This window comes from Coregonus lavaretus (assembly GCF_964263955.1).
Source record: "Coregonus lavaretus genome assembly, chromosome: 11".
NCBI classification, from domain to species: Eukaryota; Metazoa; Chordata; class Actinopteri; order Salmoniformes; family Salmonidae; genus Coregonus; species Coregonus lavaretus.
This window is the reverse complement of record NC_139998.1, coordinates 52,980,919-53,001,222: the sequence shown is the minus strand read 5'-3', so window position 1 is coordinate 53,001,222 and position 20,304 is coordinate 52,980,919. Positions and strand designations below refer to the sequence as shown.

The following is a 20,304-nucleotide window of genomic DNA, read 5'->3' as shown; positions in this document are numbered from 1 at the left end:
GTATTCGGTGATATACCCTCCTGCGCCTGACTCCTTCTATCACACTCATCACACTTGCCAACATAATGGATGTGATAATGCTGAATATTAATAATAATCTTCAAAACAATGAGAAAGCCTCTCAGTCTAGCCATGCCAATATTTTACAGCGCCAATTATTCTCTGTCTACGGGACTCAAGTGTCGTGTTGTTATTCCTTTTGGGTTGTTATAATAACGAAAGACAAATAAATGGGGACAGAAAAGAGAAAAAAATGCAGGATGGTTTACAATTCGACATGGCAGATTATTAAAATGTTGAGGATGACATACATAGAAATTAAAGAGGCTCGAACACAAACACTGAAAAGCACCACAGAAGAGCGCTTCCTAACAGCACCCACGCGGAAGAGCTTCTTGATCACAGACGCCAGAGACCCAGAGTACCCAGGGTGCTTTTCATCAGTGGTAATAATGCATCAGTAGGTACGTTTTGAAGGAGGCCATTTTGAATACTAAAGGCATTTTTCTTCCATTGATGTTGCCCTCAAGGTAATTCACAATCAATGCGCGCAACCTTCAAAAACTGCCATATTACAGTAGTATTAAACAAACTACACATCCCAGCCTACTCCATCCTCTTTTTACACCATTCTTCTTGCTCCTTCAGTTGATTAATCTGATCCTCTACATCAGGGTTCCCCAACTGGCAGCCCGTGGGCTTAATTATGCCCGCGGTTGGTTTTATTTCAAAATGTTTTTTCATTGTTAGACATTAAAGGGGCAATCTGCAGTTGCTTCACCATTTGTGGACTTCTGAATTAATGAAACGTACCCATTGGTTCTTGAAGAATATAACTTATAAATGCCCCATGAGCTTAGTTCAACCCCATCAGAACCCAAAATATAAGCTTGTTTCACTCCAATATTTGTAAACAAGGAAATGTAAACAAACACTGTATAGCCTCAAAACATGGTTAAAACTACACATTTGGTATCATGGTTGATCATTCCTTGCATCCGTAGCTCTGTCTATGAATTTGAGAGTGGTTAAATTTCTCCAGCCCTATCCCTCAACTTCTTACCAAAACAGGGGTGGGGAGTCCCTTTGTTATTGTTTCAACTGTTGATGGCCGCTTTAAAGACTGTAAAAACACCAGGAAATCAGCTCCAAGTTATTTTAATTTTGGAAATCTGTTCCCAGGTATGACATCAATCCATGCTTTTGGTTGTATTTCCCTGGCACTGTTCCCAAATGATAACGTTTTTAGCATTTGTGGCACAAATCCCATTCAAGTCATGGTACAGATATTAGCATTTTTCAAGCATCATCTCCAAATAATTCGAAGCATCTAAAATGTATTGTGTCTCGAACATAATGCCTCGAAAAATGCTAATATGTGACCAACCGGCTCAATTCGGTCTTATGTAGCAAAATGTTAACTTATGTTTTTTACATTGGATAAAAGTAAAGACTCGAAAATGGTATATCGTACACTACAGTTGAGGAACAATGAGAAAGAAATTCTCACTGTAGCTTTGTTGGTAGAGCATGGCGCTTGCAACGCCAGGGTTGTGGGTTCGTTTCCCACGGGGGGCCAGTATGAAAATGTATGCACTCACTAACTGTAAGTCGCTCTGGATAAGAGTGTCTGCTAAAATGACAAAAAAATTGAAAGTTGATAAACTTGTAACCCCACTTTTGAGAAAAGGACCCTTAAATGTTTTGTTACACCTACTGGAGAGCTCTTCTTTGTCTACACCCATTCAGCATCGTTCACATCCTCTTAAGCCTTAGCCCCACCCATCTCTTTAAGGAGTCACATGTGAGGCCATGTGCTAAATAGAGTGAGTACGGTAGTGTAATAAACAACCAAAGATTTCAAGACTAAAGGCTGGTTTTTACTACGTCTGTCGACATGTCTGTAGACAGTTGTCGCAGTGACATCGTGAACATTCTATTGACGTCCGACATCAAACTTGTCATTGTCATTATGAAAAAGTATAAACACAATAACAACAGTCTGCATGACATCAGTAGCCTGGTGGTCCAAAACAGCACAACTGTTGTATTTTAACATGAATAAACCCATCCATTTAAACGTTAGCTAGTGACCCAGCTAGCAAGCCAGCCAGCTAACATTAGCTAGCTAGCTAACAGTATGCTTTAATCTGCAATGAAAACAACTTTCTGACAAAATGAGAAACGTATAATATCTGAAAATGTAGCTAGCTAGACTCTCTTACCCGTATACATGGATGAACGCTTCTCCCTCTCTGTCACGGATGCCATGGTTGCCCTTAGATTGAAGATGTAATCCGGAGACAGGTGCTTTATAGAACAGCCTTCTGTGTGTTCTATTTTCGACTCCCTCCGCATATTTGCAATCAAACGCCATCATTTTCTCCATCTCCTATCTTTCAAAAAAGCTGCGTTAGAAAGGATTACCTACACATACTAAGCAGCTCATGTTAAATACAGAAGGATTTTACATGGCAGACGAATCTGAACTCATCTCTCTGCATGTCCAGCCCACCCATTATCTCAGCCAATCATGGCTAGCAGGAAGGTTACTGTCTTTTTCCGTGGCTAAACCAACAGGGCTCTTAATTTAACTATTTTATTTGTATTTACAGATGGCATACAAGTTTGTTATTAAGGCACATTTAAATTTCATATGTTCCAGAAGGCATTTCTGCCAAAAAACGCATTTTGATAAGAAAATAAACGTTTACGTTTAAATGCTTCTCCTGTGAAGTAGTGACGCGTGACATACAGTGGGGAGAACAAGTATTTGATACACTGCCTATTTTGCAGGTTTCCCTACTTACAAAGCATGTAGAGGTCTGTAATTTCTATCATAGGTACATTTCAACTGTGAGAGACGGAATCTAAAACAAAAATCCAGAAAATCACATTGTATGATTTTTAAGAAATTAATTTGCATTGTATTGCATGACATAAGTATTTGATCACCTACCAACCAGTAAGAATTCCGGCTCTCACAGACCTGTTAGTTTTTCTTTAAGAAGCCCTCCTGTTCTCCACTCATTACCTGTATTAACTGCACCTGTTTGAACTCGTTACCTGTATAAAAGACACCTGTCCACACACTCAATCAAACAGAATCCAACCTCTCCACAATGGCCAAGACCAGAGAGCTGTGTAAGGACATCAGGGATAAAATTGTAGACCTGCACAAGGCTGGGATGGGCTACAGGACAATAGGCAAGCAGCTTGGTGAGAAGGCAACAACTGTTGGCGCAATTATTAGAAAATGGAATAAGTTCAAGATGACGGTCAATCACCCTCGGTCTGGAGCTCCATGCAAGATCTCACCTCGTGGGGCATCAATGATCATGAGGAAGGTGAGGGATCAGCCCAGAACTACACGGCAGGACCTGGTCAATGACCTGAAGAGAGCTGGAACCACAGTCTCAAAGTAAACCATTAGTAACACACTACGCCGTCATGGATTCAAATCCTGCAGCGCACGCAAGGGCCCCCTGCTCAAGCCAGCGCATGTCCAGGCCCGTCTGAAGTTTGCCAATGACCATCTGGATGATCCAGAGGAGGAATGGGAGAAGGTCATGTGGTCTGATGAGACAGAAATAGAGCTTTTCGGTCTAAATCCACTCGTCGTGTTTGGAGGAAGAAGAAGGATGAGAACAACCCCAAGAACACCATCCCAACCATGAAGCATGGAGGTGGAAACATCATTCTTTGGGGATGCTTTTCTGCAAAGGGGACAGGACGACTGCACCGTATTGAGGGGAGGATGGATGCGGCCATCTATCACTAGATCTTGGCCAACAACCTCCTTCCCTCAGTAAGAGCATTGAAGATGGGTCGTGGCTGGGTCTTCCAGCATGACAACGACCTGAAACACACAGCCAGGGCAACTAAGAAGTGGCTCCGTAAGAAGCATCTCAAGGTCCTGGAGTGGCCTAGCCAGTCTCCAGACCGGAACCCAATAGAAAATCTTTGGAGGGAGCTGAAAGTCCGTATTGCCCAGCGACAGCCCCGAAACTGGGGAAGGTCTGTATGGAGGAGTGGGCCAAAATCCCTGCTGCAGTGTGTGCAAACCTGGTCAAGACCTACAGGAAACGTATGATCTCTGTAATTGCAAACAAAGGTTTCTGTACCAAATATTAAGTTCTGCTTTTCTGATGTATCAAATACTTATGTCATGCAATAAAATGCAAATTAATTAGTTAAATATCATACAATGTGATTTTCTGGATTTTTGATTCCGTCTCTCACAGTTGAAGTGTACCTCTGATAAAAATTACAGACCTCTACATGCTTTGTAAGTAGGAAAACCTGCAAAATCGGCAGTGTATCAAATACTTGTTCTCCCCACTGTACGTCTGGTTTCCTGAAACTAGTCACATATCGAATGGGATTGGTGCCACAAATGCTAAAAATGTTGCATTTGTAAACAGTGCCTGGGAAACTAAACCAAAGTATGGATTGCTGTCATACCTTGTCCATAGGCAGTTTACAGGGTAAGGAAACCAATATCCCTTTAAGTAATAGGATTTAGAACAGTTTTAGACAAATATGGCACAATTCTACTCAGTCTTCACAAATCATCATAATTTAATTACTTTTTAATAGAACTAGTGGATTCCATTAGCATGAAGTACATGAAATATGAGTGTATGAATAGGAACGGTTGGTCAAAGCAAGGCAGAGAGATTCTGTGTGTTCAGATAAATTGAGGGGGATTATTAGCTTTCTTGAGAAACAATGTCAGAAGCAATGAGGATTTGAAGGCGTCCACAAACTGGCTGATTGCATTATAGACATCCTGCACAGCTGGCAGATGCTTCCTGACAATATGATGATAAAAATAAACAATCTTGGCTCATCTCAAACCAGTCGATTAAGGGGAGGATTATTGAATGATACGGATTCAGCACAGACGCCTCAGCCAGCTCACCTGCACATAAACAGTGTTCTGGTAAAATAGATGAATGACAAACATGTCTGATGGCAATTAATGCTCAGTCGCTGATGGAAGCGATGTTTCCCCTACCATTCTATAGACAGGGTGTGTTCCCCTGCCTATCTGTCAGCCCCTGCCTGAACAAATTTCGCTTCAATTAGTTTAAATTGAAAATGTATCACTCTCATTTGTTAATGAAAGGCTATGAAGGTCATTTTCAAAAGTAAGTTTAGTAATGATGGAGCTCCCCATACTTGTACATTTACGTTTAAATACACCTGGTGGCCAGCAAGATACAGGTCAGACTAGAATGAGTATAATGAGTGTGTGTAACGCGGTATGTGTGTCAAAGATATCCTGGTAAGTCGCTAAAATAAACAGTAACAGTCATAGTGTTGGGTGACATGGATTATGTACAATTGCAGCAATTACAGGATGGCAAAATTATGGATTTGTCTTTTTGTAACCTTGTCCTTTATGTATACCATGGATATAATAACTCAATTAAACATCACAATGGAGGCAAAAAATTACATGGGAAATGACTGTGTGAGAAGGGCAGATCCAAACTTTCTCTCACATGCATGCACACACACATGCACGCACGCACGCACACACACACACGTACTATCCGTGTGGGGACCAAACAATTGATTCCCATTCAAAATCCTATTTTCCCTAAACGTATCCCTAAATCCTAACCTTAACCCTAATCTTAACCCCAAACCTAATCCTAACTGTAATTATATGCCTAACCCTAATTGTAACCTTAACCCTAAATCTAACCCCTAACATGCGAAATGTCCCTACTTTTCAAAATGTTCCTTATTTTACTATTCTTGTGAGGACTTCTGGTCTGCATAAGGATAGTAAAACCAAACTCTCTCTCTCTCTCTCTCTCTCTCTCTCTCTCTCTCTCTCTCTCTCTCTCTCTCTCTCTCTCTCTCTCTCTCTCTCTCTCTCTCTCTCTCTCTCTCTCTCTCTCTCTCTCTCTCTCTCTCTCTCTCTCTCTCTCTGTCTCCAATTTAAGGGCTTTATTGGCATGGGAAACATATATTAACATTGCCAAGCAAGCCCTCGCCAATTCGTTGATATAAATGTTGAAGAGCGTGGGGCTTAAACTGCATCCCTGTCTCACCCCACGGCTCTCTCTCTCTCTCTCTCTCCCTCCCTCCCTCCCGTTGGACTTTGACTACACGGCTCCCCATGAGAAGGATGTGAAAGAGTCTAATTGGCTCCAGAGCCAGCTCCCACATTTTCATGGTCAATCATGCCATCTTGTTCCTGTAGAGACGGCAGACATGGGTAGCGCAGCAGGACTGGTGGATGGAGAGATGAGAGGAGAGATGGGTAGGGCAGTAGGACTGGTGGATGGAGAGATGGGTAGGGCAACAGGACTGGTGGATGGAGAGATGGGTAGGGCAACAGGACTGGTTTATGGAGAGATGAGACGAGAGATGGGTGGGGCAGCAGGACTGGTGGGTGGAGAGATAAGAGGAGAGATGGGTAGGGCAGCAGGACTGGTGGATGGAGAGATGGGTAGGGCAACAGGACTGGTGGATGGAGAGATGGGTAGGGCAACAGGACTGGTGGATGGAGAGATGAGAGGAGAGCCCACATCAAGCCAAGCAAAAACCTGGGAGAGAGCAGATCCACAGCCACAGAATAGGAATCAGTGTAGCACAGCAAAGACAAGGGCAGCTGGACTGAGTGTACAAAAACATTATGAACACCTGCTCTTTCCATGACATAGACTAACCAGGTGAATCCAAATGAAAGCTTTGATCCCGTATTGATGTCACTTGTTAAATCCACTTCAAATCAGTGCAGATGAAGGGGAGGAGACAGGTTAAAGAGGATTTTTAAGCCTTGAGACAATTGAGACATGGAATGTGTATGTGTACCATTCAGAGGGGGAATGGGCAAGACAAAATATTTAAGTGCCTTTGAACGGGGTATGGAACTAGGTGCAAGGCACTCTGGTTTGTGTCAAGAATTGCAATGCTGCTGGATTTTTCACACTCAACAGTTTCCTGTGTGTATCAATAATGGTCTACCACCCAAAGGACATCCAGTCAACTTGACACAACTGTGGGAAGCATGTGTAGACCCTTTTCCAGTACACGACACACTGACGTCACACACAGATGTGCTCGACTCTTGGCGGTGGTAAGACGGCCATCTCCATCTGCGCCCATTCAACATGGCCTTGATTTACTTTTTCATTACTTCTAAACAAAATAACTTTTGGGGGGTTCTCATACGTTTACAATTATGTTTAGATTTTTGCTTGAACAGTCACTAAGATTATATTTTGTTGTGTTCTTTGCAAAATAACTATTTTGGATGCAGCATTGATATAGGCTGTAGCAAAAGCCAGCCAAAAGAGCCATTTTACTGGTTGAAGTTAAGGTGTTTTTTTAGTATAATGCAGTTGATTTGCGATGATGACACAAACATTATATTAAGCAGGACATTCATATGAGCCTTAAAATCAAATTATAATACAAAAGTAGTGTGAAATGGACTCATAAGCAACATGTAAATAGAGGCTTTTTTTTGCTGGCATTCTATAAGAACTCCCTCTTGTTCTGACACCAGACACAGAAAGGGGTCTATGCTGAGGGCCAGATTTGAGTTAATAGTGAGCCGTTGATAGCAAAACAGTGTAAAAAACTACATACTTGTAACTCAAACGATGGCTATCTAGCTTTGGCTACAAAAGGATTTTAATGGATCACACAGTGATTTGTAAAGATGCAGTTGTCGCTTGGCATATTCTTTTGGGAAAAACATTGACGCGGTCCGCGTGTCTGCCAAAGGCCTCCGAGTCCCAGGGGCTGCCCTGAAAAGTGCATCTGACATAGAGTGCAGTTCAGTGGGCCTGAGACTCCATCTGTGCTGGGCTTCCCAGTGGGTCCCCATGCCCAGTAAGCCTTCCTCCCCTCCCCATATTGGCTGGCACAACAGCCCACTGCTCTGGGGATTCCTGCCAACTCTTTGCTAATGTACTACACAGATATGTTTTTATTATAATTTTTTATGAATATGACTAAATGCATTCGGAAAGTATTCAGACCCCTTGACTTGTTCCACATTTTGTTACGTTACAGCCTTATTCTAAAATGGATAAAATTGTTTTTCCCCCCTCATCAATTTATACACAATACCACATAATGACAAAGTAAAAACAGGATTTTAGAAGTTTTTGCAAATGTATATACAGTTGAAGTCGGAAGTTTACATACACTTAGGTTGGAGTCATTAAAACTTGTTTTTCAACCACTCTACAAATTTATTGTTAACAAACTATAGTTTTGGCAAGTCAGTTAGGACATCTACTTTGTGCATGACACAAGTAATTTTTCCAACAATTGCTACATACAGATTATTTCACTTATAATCCACTGTATCACAATTCCAGTGGGTCAGAAGTTTACATACATTGACTGTGCCTTTAAACAGCTTGGAAAATACCAGAAAATGATGTCATGGCTTTAGAAGCTTCTGATAGGCTAATTGACATAATTTGAGTCAATTGTAGGTGTACCTGTGGATGTATTTCAAGGCCTACCTTCAAACTCAGTGCCTCTTTGCTTGACATCATGGGGAAATCAAAAGAAATCAGCCAAGATCTCAGAAAATAAATTGTAGACCTCCACAAGTCTGGTTCATCCTTGGGAGCAATTTCCAAACGCCTGAAGATACCACGTTCATCTGTACAAACAATAGTATGCAAGTATAAACACCATGGGACCACGCAGCCATCATACCGCTCAGGAAGGAGACGCGTTCTGTCTCCTAGAGATGAACATACTTTGGTGCGAAAAGTGCAAATAAATCCCAGAACAACAGCAAAGGACCTTGTGAAGATGCTGGAGGAAACAGGTACAAAAGTATCTATATCCACAGTAAAACGAGTCCTATATCGACATAACATGAAAGGCCGCTCAGCAAGGAAGAAGCCACTGCTCCAAAACCGCTATGAAAAATCCAGACTAGTGCACATGGGGACAAATATCGTACTTTTTGGAGAAATGTCCTCTGGTCTGATGAAACAAAAATAGAACTGTTTGGCTATAATGACCATCGTTATGTTTGGAGGAAAAAGGGGGGGGGGGGTTGCAGGCCGAAGAACACCATCCCAACTGTGAAGCACGGAGGTGGCAGCATCATGCTGTGGGGGTGCTTTGCTGCAGGAGGGACTGGTACACTTCACAAAATAGATGGCATCATGAGGAAGGAAAATTATGTGGATATATTGAACCATCTCAAGACATCAGTCAGGAAGTTAAAGCTTGGTCGCAAATGGGTCTTCCAAATGGACAATGACGCCAAGCATACTTCCAAAGTTGTGGCAAAATGGCTTAAGGACAACAAAGTTAATGCATTGGAGTGGCCATCACAAATCCCTGACCTCAATCCTATAGCAATTTGTGGGCAGAAATGAAAAAGCGTGTGCGAGCAAGGAGGCCTACAAACCTGACTCAGTTACACCAGCTCTGTCAGGAGGAATGGGCCAAAATTCACCCAACTTATTGTGGGAAGCTTGTGGAAGTCTACCCGAAACGTTTGACCCAAGTTAAACAATTTAAAGGCAATGCTACCAAATACAAATTGAATGTATGTAAACTTCTGACCCACTGGGAATGTGATGAAAGCAATAAATGCTGAAATAAATCAATCTCTCTACTATTATTCTGACATTTCACATTCTTAAAATAAAGTGGTCCTAACTGACCTAAGACAGGGAATTTTTACTAGGATTAAATCTCAGGAATGGTGAAAAACTGAGTTTAAATGTATTTGGCTAAGGTGTATGTAAACTTCCGACAGAATTATCACATTTACATAAGTATTCAGACCCTTTACTCAGTACTTTGTTGACGCACCTTTGGCAGTGATTACAGCCTTGAGTCTTCTTGGGTATGATGCTACAAGCTTGGCACACCTGTATTTGTGGAACTTCTCCCATTCTTCTCTGCAGATCCTCTCAAGCTCTGTCAGGTTGGATGGGGAGCGTCGCTCTAAATTTAGTTGTATTCATAACATTCTGAGTAATACACAGGTGAATTGAGGTCCAGTCAAGATAAAATGTGATAAGGTTGATCGTTGACAATGTAAGTAAAACGATCACACATTGGGCTCTATTTTTACAAACCTAACGCAATGGTAAATCTGTGCTATAGGTTCAGCGGTGTGTCAGAAATATTTGTGCTATTTTCACTATTACAGTTATCGGGGCAATTGCTGGTATTGGCGCGAAAGGGCTAGGGTTTTGATGAATAAACAAGTTGTGGGTGTGTCGAAGCTTGGCCCCTCACTGGCCAATGAGAACGTGATCAATGTCAAAATATGCGGTTGCTTCATGTTGTGTATTTACGGTCTTTTATATATTGCCTTGGAATCAACACCAATTCCAATGTCAGTCCGTTATAGTTTGTTAAATGGCTTACTGAAACAAAATAACACGTAGACCTATCCCATCTTTGCTGAATAGGTTAACGTGACCCATTTGCAGTCCAGATTGTTCTATGTAATTGCATGGCTTCAATGGCATTCACACTGATATAGGGGCTAGGTACGGTGGCCGGGAAGTGCAAAGCAACATTACAAAGAATGAAACACTTTTACAAAGCTCGAGACAAATTTACATTTTGGAAAACAAATTTACATTTTGGAAAACAAATTTACATTTTATAAAACAAATTTACATTTTATAAAACAAATTTACATTTTAGAAAACAAATTTACATTTTAGAAAACAAATTAACAAGACGCAAAACACTTTTACCAGTCCCGAAACAAATTTACAAATGACAGATTCGTCACGGAAAGGGAATGTACCATATACCAGAAGTGACGAGCGTGGTCTTTTCGTGTTTTTGTTGTGGAGTTTATGGCGTCAAATAAGTTTATGGTGACCGCCCGAACATGGACTGCGGCCGAGGGATGTTTTGCCCGTTTTGTGGCAAACACATGAACAGCTTAACGCGGTTTTGCTTTACGTGTGGTCGGTGTTTGGAGTTTTTAAAGGACGCGGACAAGATGGAAACATTGGAAACACAGGGGACGTCTCGACAGCCGGACAGTGCTATGCAAAGTAAGTTTAGCAAAACCAAAACGCTAGCTATCTAAGGACAGTAACGCTAATGATTTTTTGAGCGGCTTCTAACTTTCTGTTTCGGAACTCTGTCCATTTCTGCAGAACAACCATGCCCATCATACAAACAGTACATGGAGTACAGAAGCTCGAAATCAAAAGAACGACAGTCTTTTAACTATGGGCCAAAAGGAAGATATAGGCCTAAAAAAGAAAACACGTCCAGGTAAGGTGTACTGACCGTCCTATACAATTTTGCAATGCTCTATATGTATTTGTGTATATTTATTTTACCTATGTATACATTAATTATATCTTTGTTATTTTACTAGATAAACGTAGGATTGATGGTGCCAAGTGGAACTGATTTAAAACCTCTAAGAGGGAAAACACTACAGTTATTTACAGACCCAGAGGTAGCAGCACCTGATCTACTGAAACAAGCTGTCCAGAAAATGACAACATTTAACAAGGACATGCACGAAGGACCTTATGTCCTTTTGTATCCAGACTGCTCAGAGGTGGTTCATGTGCCTGGGTCAGAAAGGCCATTCAAATTGGCAGAATATAAAAAGGAAATAGGAAAGGCATATTCCAGGATCACTTTTTTCATTTGCCTAGAAAAACACTATAAAAGAGGTTAGTGGATCTCATGATTCAATAGTTTTACATATTTAGATACTCTGCTGGAGGATAGATAATGGTTGTTTGAATTATTTTTTTCAGTGGATGATACCTCAGACTCTGATTCTGAAATTGTCATCACAACAAGGAGCACAGCAGAACTCAATCGTGCTGACACTTTGGTACATCAGTTATTTCTCTTTTTTAAAATGTTTATGTATGTTTGTATTTATTCATTTTCATATAATTTATTAATTAGATGTACATTGGATTTTAAGCATAAAATCAATGTCCTGGTCAATATTTTAGTGGAAAAAGGCTTGTTTTGATTATTTTGCAGTAACTATTATACAGTAACACAGACAACCATTCAGCATTGATATATACTGTATGTGGTAATGGAAAAATAATGGAACCTGTTGAAAGTTGTTGATCATTTTATCCGTTTCCTCTCAGGTTTTTGAACCACAAAATCGAAGTACTCCCAAACACAAGCTGGACGATGAAAGGTAGGTGTTGCACACTTGGACACAAAGGAATTTTCACACGTGCAATAATAATTCATATTTTGTTGGGCTACAGTGCTTTCAATACCAGGTAAAGTGCAATTTCACCTTTTTTTTTTATTTAACTCACAAAACTGATAAAACTACTAGCAGATATTTCACTACTTATTCACATACACATTATACATACATTTATATTGCTGCACATAAGCTCAACGTTGCTACATGCTATCAGCTGTTTCTGTAACTGACTGCGGTGCCCCCTCGCTCCCTACCTAAAGGACCCACAGCTGCCTGTGTGAGCAGAGCTTTACAGAATAAACCCACTGAAATACAGTTGCTCTTGCAGTTGAATAAACAAAAATTAACCAAACCATTAAAAAAAACACGTGAGAATGAAGTGGGGGGTATCCACTGTCCATTCATATGTCCCACATCACTGTCGATCCTGCATAGGTACTATAGGCCTTTACTGAAGTGGCACGGTCATCCAGAACCAACTTAAAGAACTCCAACACGTTTCGGCATCTAGCCTTTGTCAGGGAGTCAAATAGATGTAATGAGAGACACTGGGTTTTTTCTAGTGGTAATCCACCAATAGGAAACATGGGACACATCCATATACATAATGTTTACATGATTTGACTATTGTAGGCCTGAAGGACACCTACTGGTTTTAAGATGTCTACAACACCTACTCTAGCCCAGAACACCTTGGACACTAGAAAATACCCATTGTCTCTCATTTCATCTGTTTGACTCGCTGACGAAGGCTAGATGCAAAAACGCATTAAAGTTCTTTTAAATTGGTTCTGTATGGCTTGGCCACTTGCAATACAAGCATTTTAATAGTTAAAAAATAGTAGTTTGAGCTTTCTTTTATTTTATACCTTTTCCATTAAAAAAGAAACTCAAACTAACTCAGATTTGAGTCCAGGAAGCGCTCCTATCCACATGTTCTCAAAATAATCTTTTTTTTAAATACATCTTTCTGTTCCCTCTACTACTACATGCTAATCAAAGCTACATTATAGCCTTTATCATGGAGCTAATCATTTTAATATGTTTTATCATGTTTCAGAGATGCACCAGGACAATCAAGAATTCAGCCTGGACAGGTAATAAGGCAGAGTGTGGCAGCATGACATTTCTTGCTTTCAGTGTTGTTGTTTCAGACATTTTAATCTTTTTTTCAGATAGTAATATCTGATGCTGAGGATCTGGATCCACCGGAAGCAAATCCAGAAAAAATGTCTTGCTACAGGTAAGTAAAAAAAAAAAGAAAAGATAATGACTGACATAATTTAAATGTATTGAACTGATTACATGGGGAAGACATTTTTGTTTGTAAGATGTTTTAACATGGAAATGGCAATTTCCCAACAGTAAATACACAGACCTGTATTCACCAAATGTTGAGCAGGAGGACGAAGAGCCGGTTGCTGTCAATGTGAAGAATTTCCAACACACATCAATGTAATATGCTTTTGACTATAGCACTCCAGTTTTTTCACTGTACAATAGTTCTTGTATATCTGGAATATCCACAAATGAATTAACTTTTTGTCATTACAGGGAGGAGACGGACATTGCATTACCTGACATCGTAGCAAACCTGTCTCTTCCTATTGATCATAAAAAAGTCCGCCGGTTTAACATCTCAAGGGATAATGTTTGGGATGGGGCAGTCAGAGGTTTCAAGCGTACAACATATTCTGAAACCTGTGACATGCTGGTGAAATTTACTGATGATACTGGTGTTCTGGAAGAGGGAATTGACACTGGTGGTCCAAGACGAGAGTTTTTAACTCTACTGATGAAACACCTAAAAGACCGGCCCATTTTTGATGGACCAGAAGGACATCGGTTCTTGGTCTACAATGCAAAGGGTATGCATATTGGTTGGATGTGTACTATAGGCTACTAATGGTTGGTTAATGCTCATTGACCAGATATATCACATGACATATGCTTGCATATTACAGTATATACAGTAATGCATTGTTTTAATTTTGCAATATGAATTCATTCACAGCTGTTAGGGAGGATGAATACTACTTGGCAGGAAAGATGATTGCTGTGTCAGTTGTGCATGGAGGTCCAGGACCCCATTTCCTGTCAGAAGATCTTGTACATTATCTTGCAGGCCAGCCTTCATTCAAAGCAACAAATAATTTAATAACTGATGAAGAAATAGGGAAAGCTTTGCAAGAGGTGAGAATAGCATAAGGGTATGGTAGGGCAGAGTTTTTCATACTTACTGCAGTGTTTTTGAGACAATGTTTACTTCCTATATCACGTGCGGAATATATTTAATTAATTTATTAGTTTTTTATAGTGTAAGATTACACCTTGCTATGTACGTTATTAAAAAAATAGGCAAGGAGATACAGTGCATACAGTTATTGACTGGGGTGTTTTTGCCCATTTTCATGTCTTTCAGATTGAGAATGCTGCTTCATTGGATGCTCTGCAAGAATGTATGATGAGACACAGCACAATGTTACAGACAGCAGGTTGTCTGAGACATGTGGCTACTGTGGAAGAAAATAAAGAAATCGTGTCAGACTACCTCCAATGGTATATCATTGACCGCAACTCATCTGTAATTGACAGGTAAGATGATATTTGTAGTGATGAGATTTTTATTTATTTATGTATGAATTTTTTGTTTGGAATGCCTCATGGTCCCCATCTTTGGTTTATGCAAGTATGTATATCTGTTATCAATTTGTCCTTAATCAGAATTTGTACCTTAGTGTATTTCAACGGATATGTGATGTCACTTCATTCTGTGTCAAACTACAGTGCCTTCATTAAGTCTGCACACCTTTATAGATTCAATTTAAAATATATTTAAATCCTTTTCCTCATCAATCTACACACAATACATCATAATGACAAAGCAAAAACAGAAATTAGATCTTAGGTTTCTCCTCCTGACTAACTCTTCCATAGAGGAAAATCAGTCCAGTTACCCCTTAAAGTGATCCATCCACCTCTGCTGCACATCTGGCAGCAGAATGATGGTTTGAGGCTCACTTTACCCATCAAACCCTTGATGACTTGCTGCTGTTTATCCAACCACCTGCTCCATACTGTAGCAGTGTCATTTACATATGGATCTATTTCTGCCCTCAGTTCTCATAGAGATCCTGACATGCAGAGAGGTTTTAGTATCTCTTGTAAATGTCCCTGAAAATCAGATATAAAGAGTGTGGTGATGTTGTGTGTAAAGCCTGTAGCTTCATACACGAGGAATCCAGGCTGGAATTACTTCCAAAGGTGCTTCAACAGTGTACTGAGAAAATGGTTAATTAACTTGTGCGAATGTGATATTCCAGTTTTTAATTTTTATTAAATTTGCTACAATTTCTAAAAACTTGTTTTTGCTTTGTCATTATGATGTATTGTGTGTAGGCTGATGAGGAAAAATATTAATATTACTATTTTAAATTGAATCTATAACGAAACAAAGTTGTGAAAAAGTGCAATGGGTGTGTAGACTTTCTGAACGCATCGTGTGAGTGCTCAAGCCACCCATCCGTCTGTGTCATTCCAGTCTTTTGTTTCTGTGTGTTATACTTACAGTTTGTAACAATTAACGTTTAATGTGCAATGCAAAAATAGGGTTTTTGAAATCAATTTTCAACAATGTTAAGGTGGATAGTAATTGTAGAGAAGAGAATATTTAATAGTTTTCTTTAGATAATTTTAAATTCAATTGGCACTACACAGCAGTGAAACAATGTTTGTGTTCACTCTGTAGATTCAGAGATGGTCTTTCAACCCTGGAGTTTTTGACTGCACTACAGCAACACCCTACTTTGCTGGCCCCTGTCATGTGCCACTCTGAAAGGCGACTCACTGCTTTTGAACTTGAGAGACTCTTCAAACCTGACCTCAGTCCTTCGGGGAGTAATCGAAGACTTAAAGAAAGTCAAACCATGGCCTACTGGGCAGACTATCTCCTTGATTGTGAAGGTTTGTTAGTTTGTTTTTTATAACTAGTTAAGAAAACACATGGCAGTGATGTATCTGAATTGTTTTTCTTTGCAGAAGGCCAGGCTGCTGTGTCTGTGGAAGATGTTTTGATGTTTGCTACTGGGCTGTCTTCACTTCCCCCATCTGGCTTGGAACCACTGCCTCAAATAGAGTTCCTGGAGGACTCTGCGTTCCCAATGGCAAATACATGTTCAAACTCCTTGAGATTACCACTCCTAGACTCATACACTTTGTTTAAGTCACAAATGGACTTTGGAATTCAAAATAGTCCAGGATTCAGCTGTTTCTAAGCTATATGATGGATGACCCCTAGAGTTAAGACTCTGAAAAAGTTGTTGTTGTTAAAGGTTAGGGTTGGGCATCATTTAGATTTTAACGATTCTGATTCCAATTCCGATTCTTCCTTTTGATTCCGGTTCTTATCGATTCTCGATTCCGATTCTTTGAGTGGTGGAGTTGAAACGGGTCACATGCTTATTTCACAAATAAGAGGAAAGTTTTATTTTGATTCAAAGGTGGGTTGCAGTTTGACGGGGCTTTTTCAATGTAAAATAAAGCCACACTAGAGCACCGCTTACTGTGCTCCATGGCTGCAACACAACAAGCACCTGGCCGCGACAGAAACCAAAACTTGCGCATGTTAAATTTGGAACCCATGATCAGATTTGAAACCCAATCCACCAAAACGATTCCAATAAAGAAACAATTCCGATGGAATCGTAATTTTTAACTATTCCAAGTAGGAATTGGTTCTTGATGCCCAACCCTATTAAAGGTGCACTTTTAAAGTGCAGTTGCCAAAGTTGTTTTTATAATGTTACTGTATGTGAGCATGTTCTTTTCTCACAGTAAACATTTTGAAAATGTTTTAGATCCATTACTCTCAATACTTCAAAAGTGTAATAAATACTGATTACTATTTTTGATTAATTTACTTCACACTTAAAAACAATTAAGCTTTGGGTGACAGATTCATAAATATTGTGTTCAGACAGACAGCAGTATTCCACCACTACAAAAAACCCTCCCTTTTTGATCATTTCATAGCTGAGCCATTTCTTTTAGTTTCATGTACAGTTCGGATGCAGACTCCCAGTTGTCTGGCTTCTGTAACTGATTGTGTTCCATGGCAAAGTCCAAGTACTCCTGCATGTTTGGGTCCCCACAAGGAGTCATTGACAGGCTAGCCTCAGGAAGGGCATCCAGTTCAGCTTGTTCACTTTGAAATCCGCAGTCTCTGGAGCCAAACCTATGTTAAATAGAATACATAATTGCATTTATTTTCATTTAAGCTAAAACGTTACATTAATGCTTGTATCTGTTTATTATCACCAATGTATCACCTGTGTGGTAAGTAGTAGAGTTCATTGGGCACTCCTCCTGGACATGCTGCTGTTCTGGAAGGGCGAATCCTGTGGCTGTTCCACAGTCTCACACACTCATCCAAGTCCTTCTGAATAACATCACCAAAGCAATATCTCAATAGGCATTGATGCTCATGACTCCCGTTGAAGTATCCGGCATCTCTAAGGTCGGCAAATAACTCCATCCAGAACTGAGACCTATAGAAATGGATACAAATGTTTAGTTATACTATAAATAATAAAGGTTAGTTATAATGAAATGTATGGTCTGTGCATCTTTTGATCATTCGATTTTCTTTTCAGGAACAGCTACTTTTCCTGACGGGCAGGATTTGCTTTACAAATTTGCATTGATAATTATTGTGCTCGTTTTTCATTAATCGTTCCTGAGAAGAAAATCGAATGACCAAAAGATGCAATGACCCTTTATGAAGACAACTCACCTTCCCTTTCTAAATATAGACCACCAGGACTCAATACGCTGGTTATTTATAGATGAGCCGTACATGTGGCTGGACGCTCCAGAGTAGTAGTCACTGTGATGGTGGCGTAGGGTACATTGAATTGCAGCCATTATGCCGTTCTCAGTGCCGCAATCAGTCCTCAGTCTCATGGGGATGACACCGAGGTTTCGCACACATGACATGAAATAGTGAGCAATCACTGTTGGGTTATTATTTGTTGGTCCACATTGAAGCCACAATACTTTACGTGAAAATCCATCTATACATCCCGAGATGGCCAAACCGAATGGCTTAAGTTTGTCATAACCATCTGCGTGCCACATATAGTTAGGTCCCATTGAGTAGTTGTCCAGGTCCACGAAGTTCAAATCTGATGGCGTTACTCACGGCGTTTGGCGAGGAATAATCCTTTCTGCGGTACAACCCGGCTTTGTTCAGTTTACTTTTAAGAGTCCTCAAGCTGATGTTTACACCGTGTAGACTTGACATCATGTCCACGATTACAGCGTACGAGTGACCCTCGTTAAAATATTGAACGCAATGATGCAGTATGTCTGGTGTTTCCGTCTGGTCCGCGTCCTTTAAAAACTCCAAACACCGACCACACGTAAAGCAAAACCGCGTTAAGCTGTTCACGTGTTTGCCACAAAACAGGCAAAAAACATCCCTCGGCCGCAGTCCATGTTCGGGCGGTCACCATAAACTTCTTTGACGACATAAACTCCACAACAAAAACACGAAAAGACCACGCTCGTCACTTCCGGTATATGGTACATTCCCTTTCCGTGACGAATCTGTCATTTGTAAATTTGTTTCGGGACTGGTAGAAGTGTTTTGCGTCTTGTTAATTTGTTTTCTAAAATGTAAATTTGTTTTCTAAAATGTAAATTTGTTTTCTAAAATGTAAATTTGTTTTATAAAATGTAAATTTGTTTTCCAAAATGTAAATTTGTTTTCCAAAATGTAAATTTGTCTCGAGCTTTGTAAAAGTGTTTCATTCTTTGTAATGTTGCTTTGCACTTCCCGGCCACCGTAGCTAGGCCTACTGTAAATTACATTATGGGTGAGCATGGACATGCCAAACATTGTCAATAAGCAAGATTCAATTAATTATTGATAAAGCCTAAAATGAGAATGAATATTTCTAATCAAATTCTAAACAAAATGAAACAACAACTTGTTTTAAATAGGCTATGTCACACTTACAAGAGGTCCCGGGTTCAAATCCCGGACGAGCCCCCATGTTAGGTTCCCCCCTCGGGTGTAGCTCGTCTGAGGAGGAGACGTAAATGCCCGGCCTGCACACACAATGTAAACTAGCTGGATGGGGAAGAAATGTGGTGTGTAACTAACTAAAATTAACCAGACACAACAACAAGAACTCAATGTTAGCCCTCTGGGGATGTTTAGTAAAGTACTAAACAAAATAATATACAACAGCCATAAAGAAACAGTAATAGTACAAAGACCAATCAAACAAACCAGGGATGGTAAGAGAAGGGAATGTTTGGGAACGGGGTCCAAGTAATGAAAAATAAACAAAAGGTCCCTCCTCTTCTACACACCTAATCCTTCCTAACACACTCTAAGCCTTAACCCGCTTTCCTACCTGTTACCACAAATACAGTGGTGACACCCGCCCGGCTAACCTAGTGTGTAAAACAGTGGGTTATCTACTTGTGAATGTACACCCATGGGCAGAACTACCTTTCCCTTCTCCAGGACCCAGGTAGGGTGGAGTACATCAGGAGGACAGGCTGGCACACAAACAAAAATAAATCAAATCAACCAATAACCAAATCCTCAGACAAACAGCCAAACAAAAAGTTTGGCTCACACGGCAAACTGTTTATGTACTCTAGTCAATCAGTCACTCAACCACAGCTGCCAGGACTCCGGACCGAAGCCACGCCCACTATCGTCAGCCGCAACTCAGCACACATGTAATAACCAGAACACACAAACAGAACATCCACTCTGAACCACACACACACACACTACAAAGGAAGATTGCATGGCTAAAATAATGTGAGCCTGCCTACAATGCAAAGATTAAAAGGGAATGTCAGCTCACTGTTTTACTCCTCTCAAACTTGATATTTTAATAAAGTTTTGGTGATTTATTTCGAAGCAGTCTCTGGAGCCAAACCCTTTATTGACAGTCTTGACTACTTTGCGATTGCATTGTGTAGGACAAAGAAAAAGCCTTCATTGAGAGGATGGGAAGCTATGCTTGGTTTTTAACCAAATAAAACTAAATGAAAAAAAAATATATATATATATGTTTCTAAATACGAAGTAAACAGGT

At 40.2% G+C, this 20,304-nt stretch overlaps 1 protein-coding gene and 1 long non-coding RNA gene across 2 annotated transcripts; both read left to right on the top strand.

Moving 5' to 3' along the window:
• The first annotated feature begins 10,804 nt into the window (after positions 1-10,804).
• On the top strand, positions 10,805-11,814 carry LOC311137658. The gene is made up of 4 exons (XR_014613963.1): positions 10,805-11,033; positions 11,139-11,259; positions 11,366-11,672; positions 11,760-11,814. It is a non-coding gene; the product is annotated as an uncharacterized lncRNA (long non-coding RNA).
• A 12-nt stretch (positions 11,815-11,826) lies between these two features.
• LOC311137657 (G2/M phase-specific E3 ubiquitin-protein ligase-like) lies at positions 11,827-17,034 on the top strand. The gene is made up of 10 exons (XM_084172175.1): positions 11,827-11,839; positions 12,114-12,166; positions 13,245-13,281; positions 13,360-13,427; positions 13,550-13,639; positions 13,739-14,052; positions 14,199-14,377; positions 14,607-14,779; positions 15,933-16,147; positions 16,223-17,034. Exons 4-10 carry the CDS (start codon positions 13,414-13,416, stop codon positions 16,456-16,458), a joined length of 1,221 nt encoding a protein of 406 aa, XP_084028301.1. The 5' UTR covers positions 11,827-11,839; positions 12,114-12,166; positions 13,245-13,281; positions 13,360-13,413; the 3' UTR covers positions 16,459-17,034.
• The last annotated feature ends 3,270 nt before the right edge of the window (positions 17,035-20,304 follow it).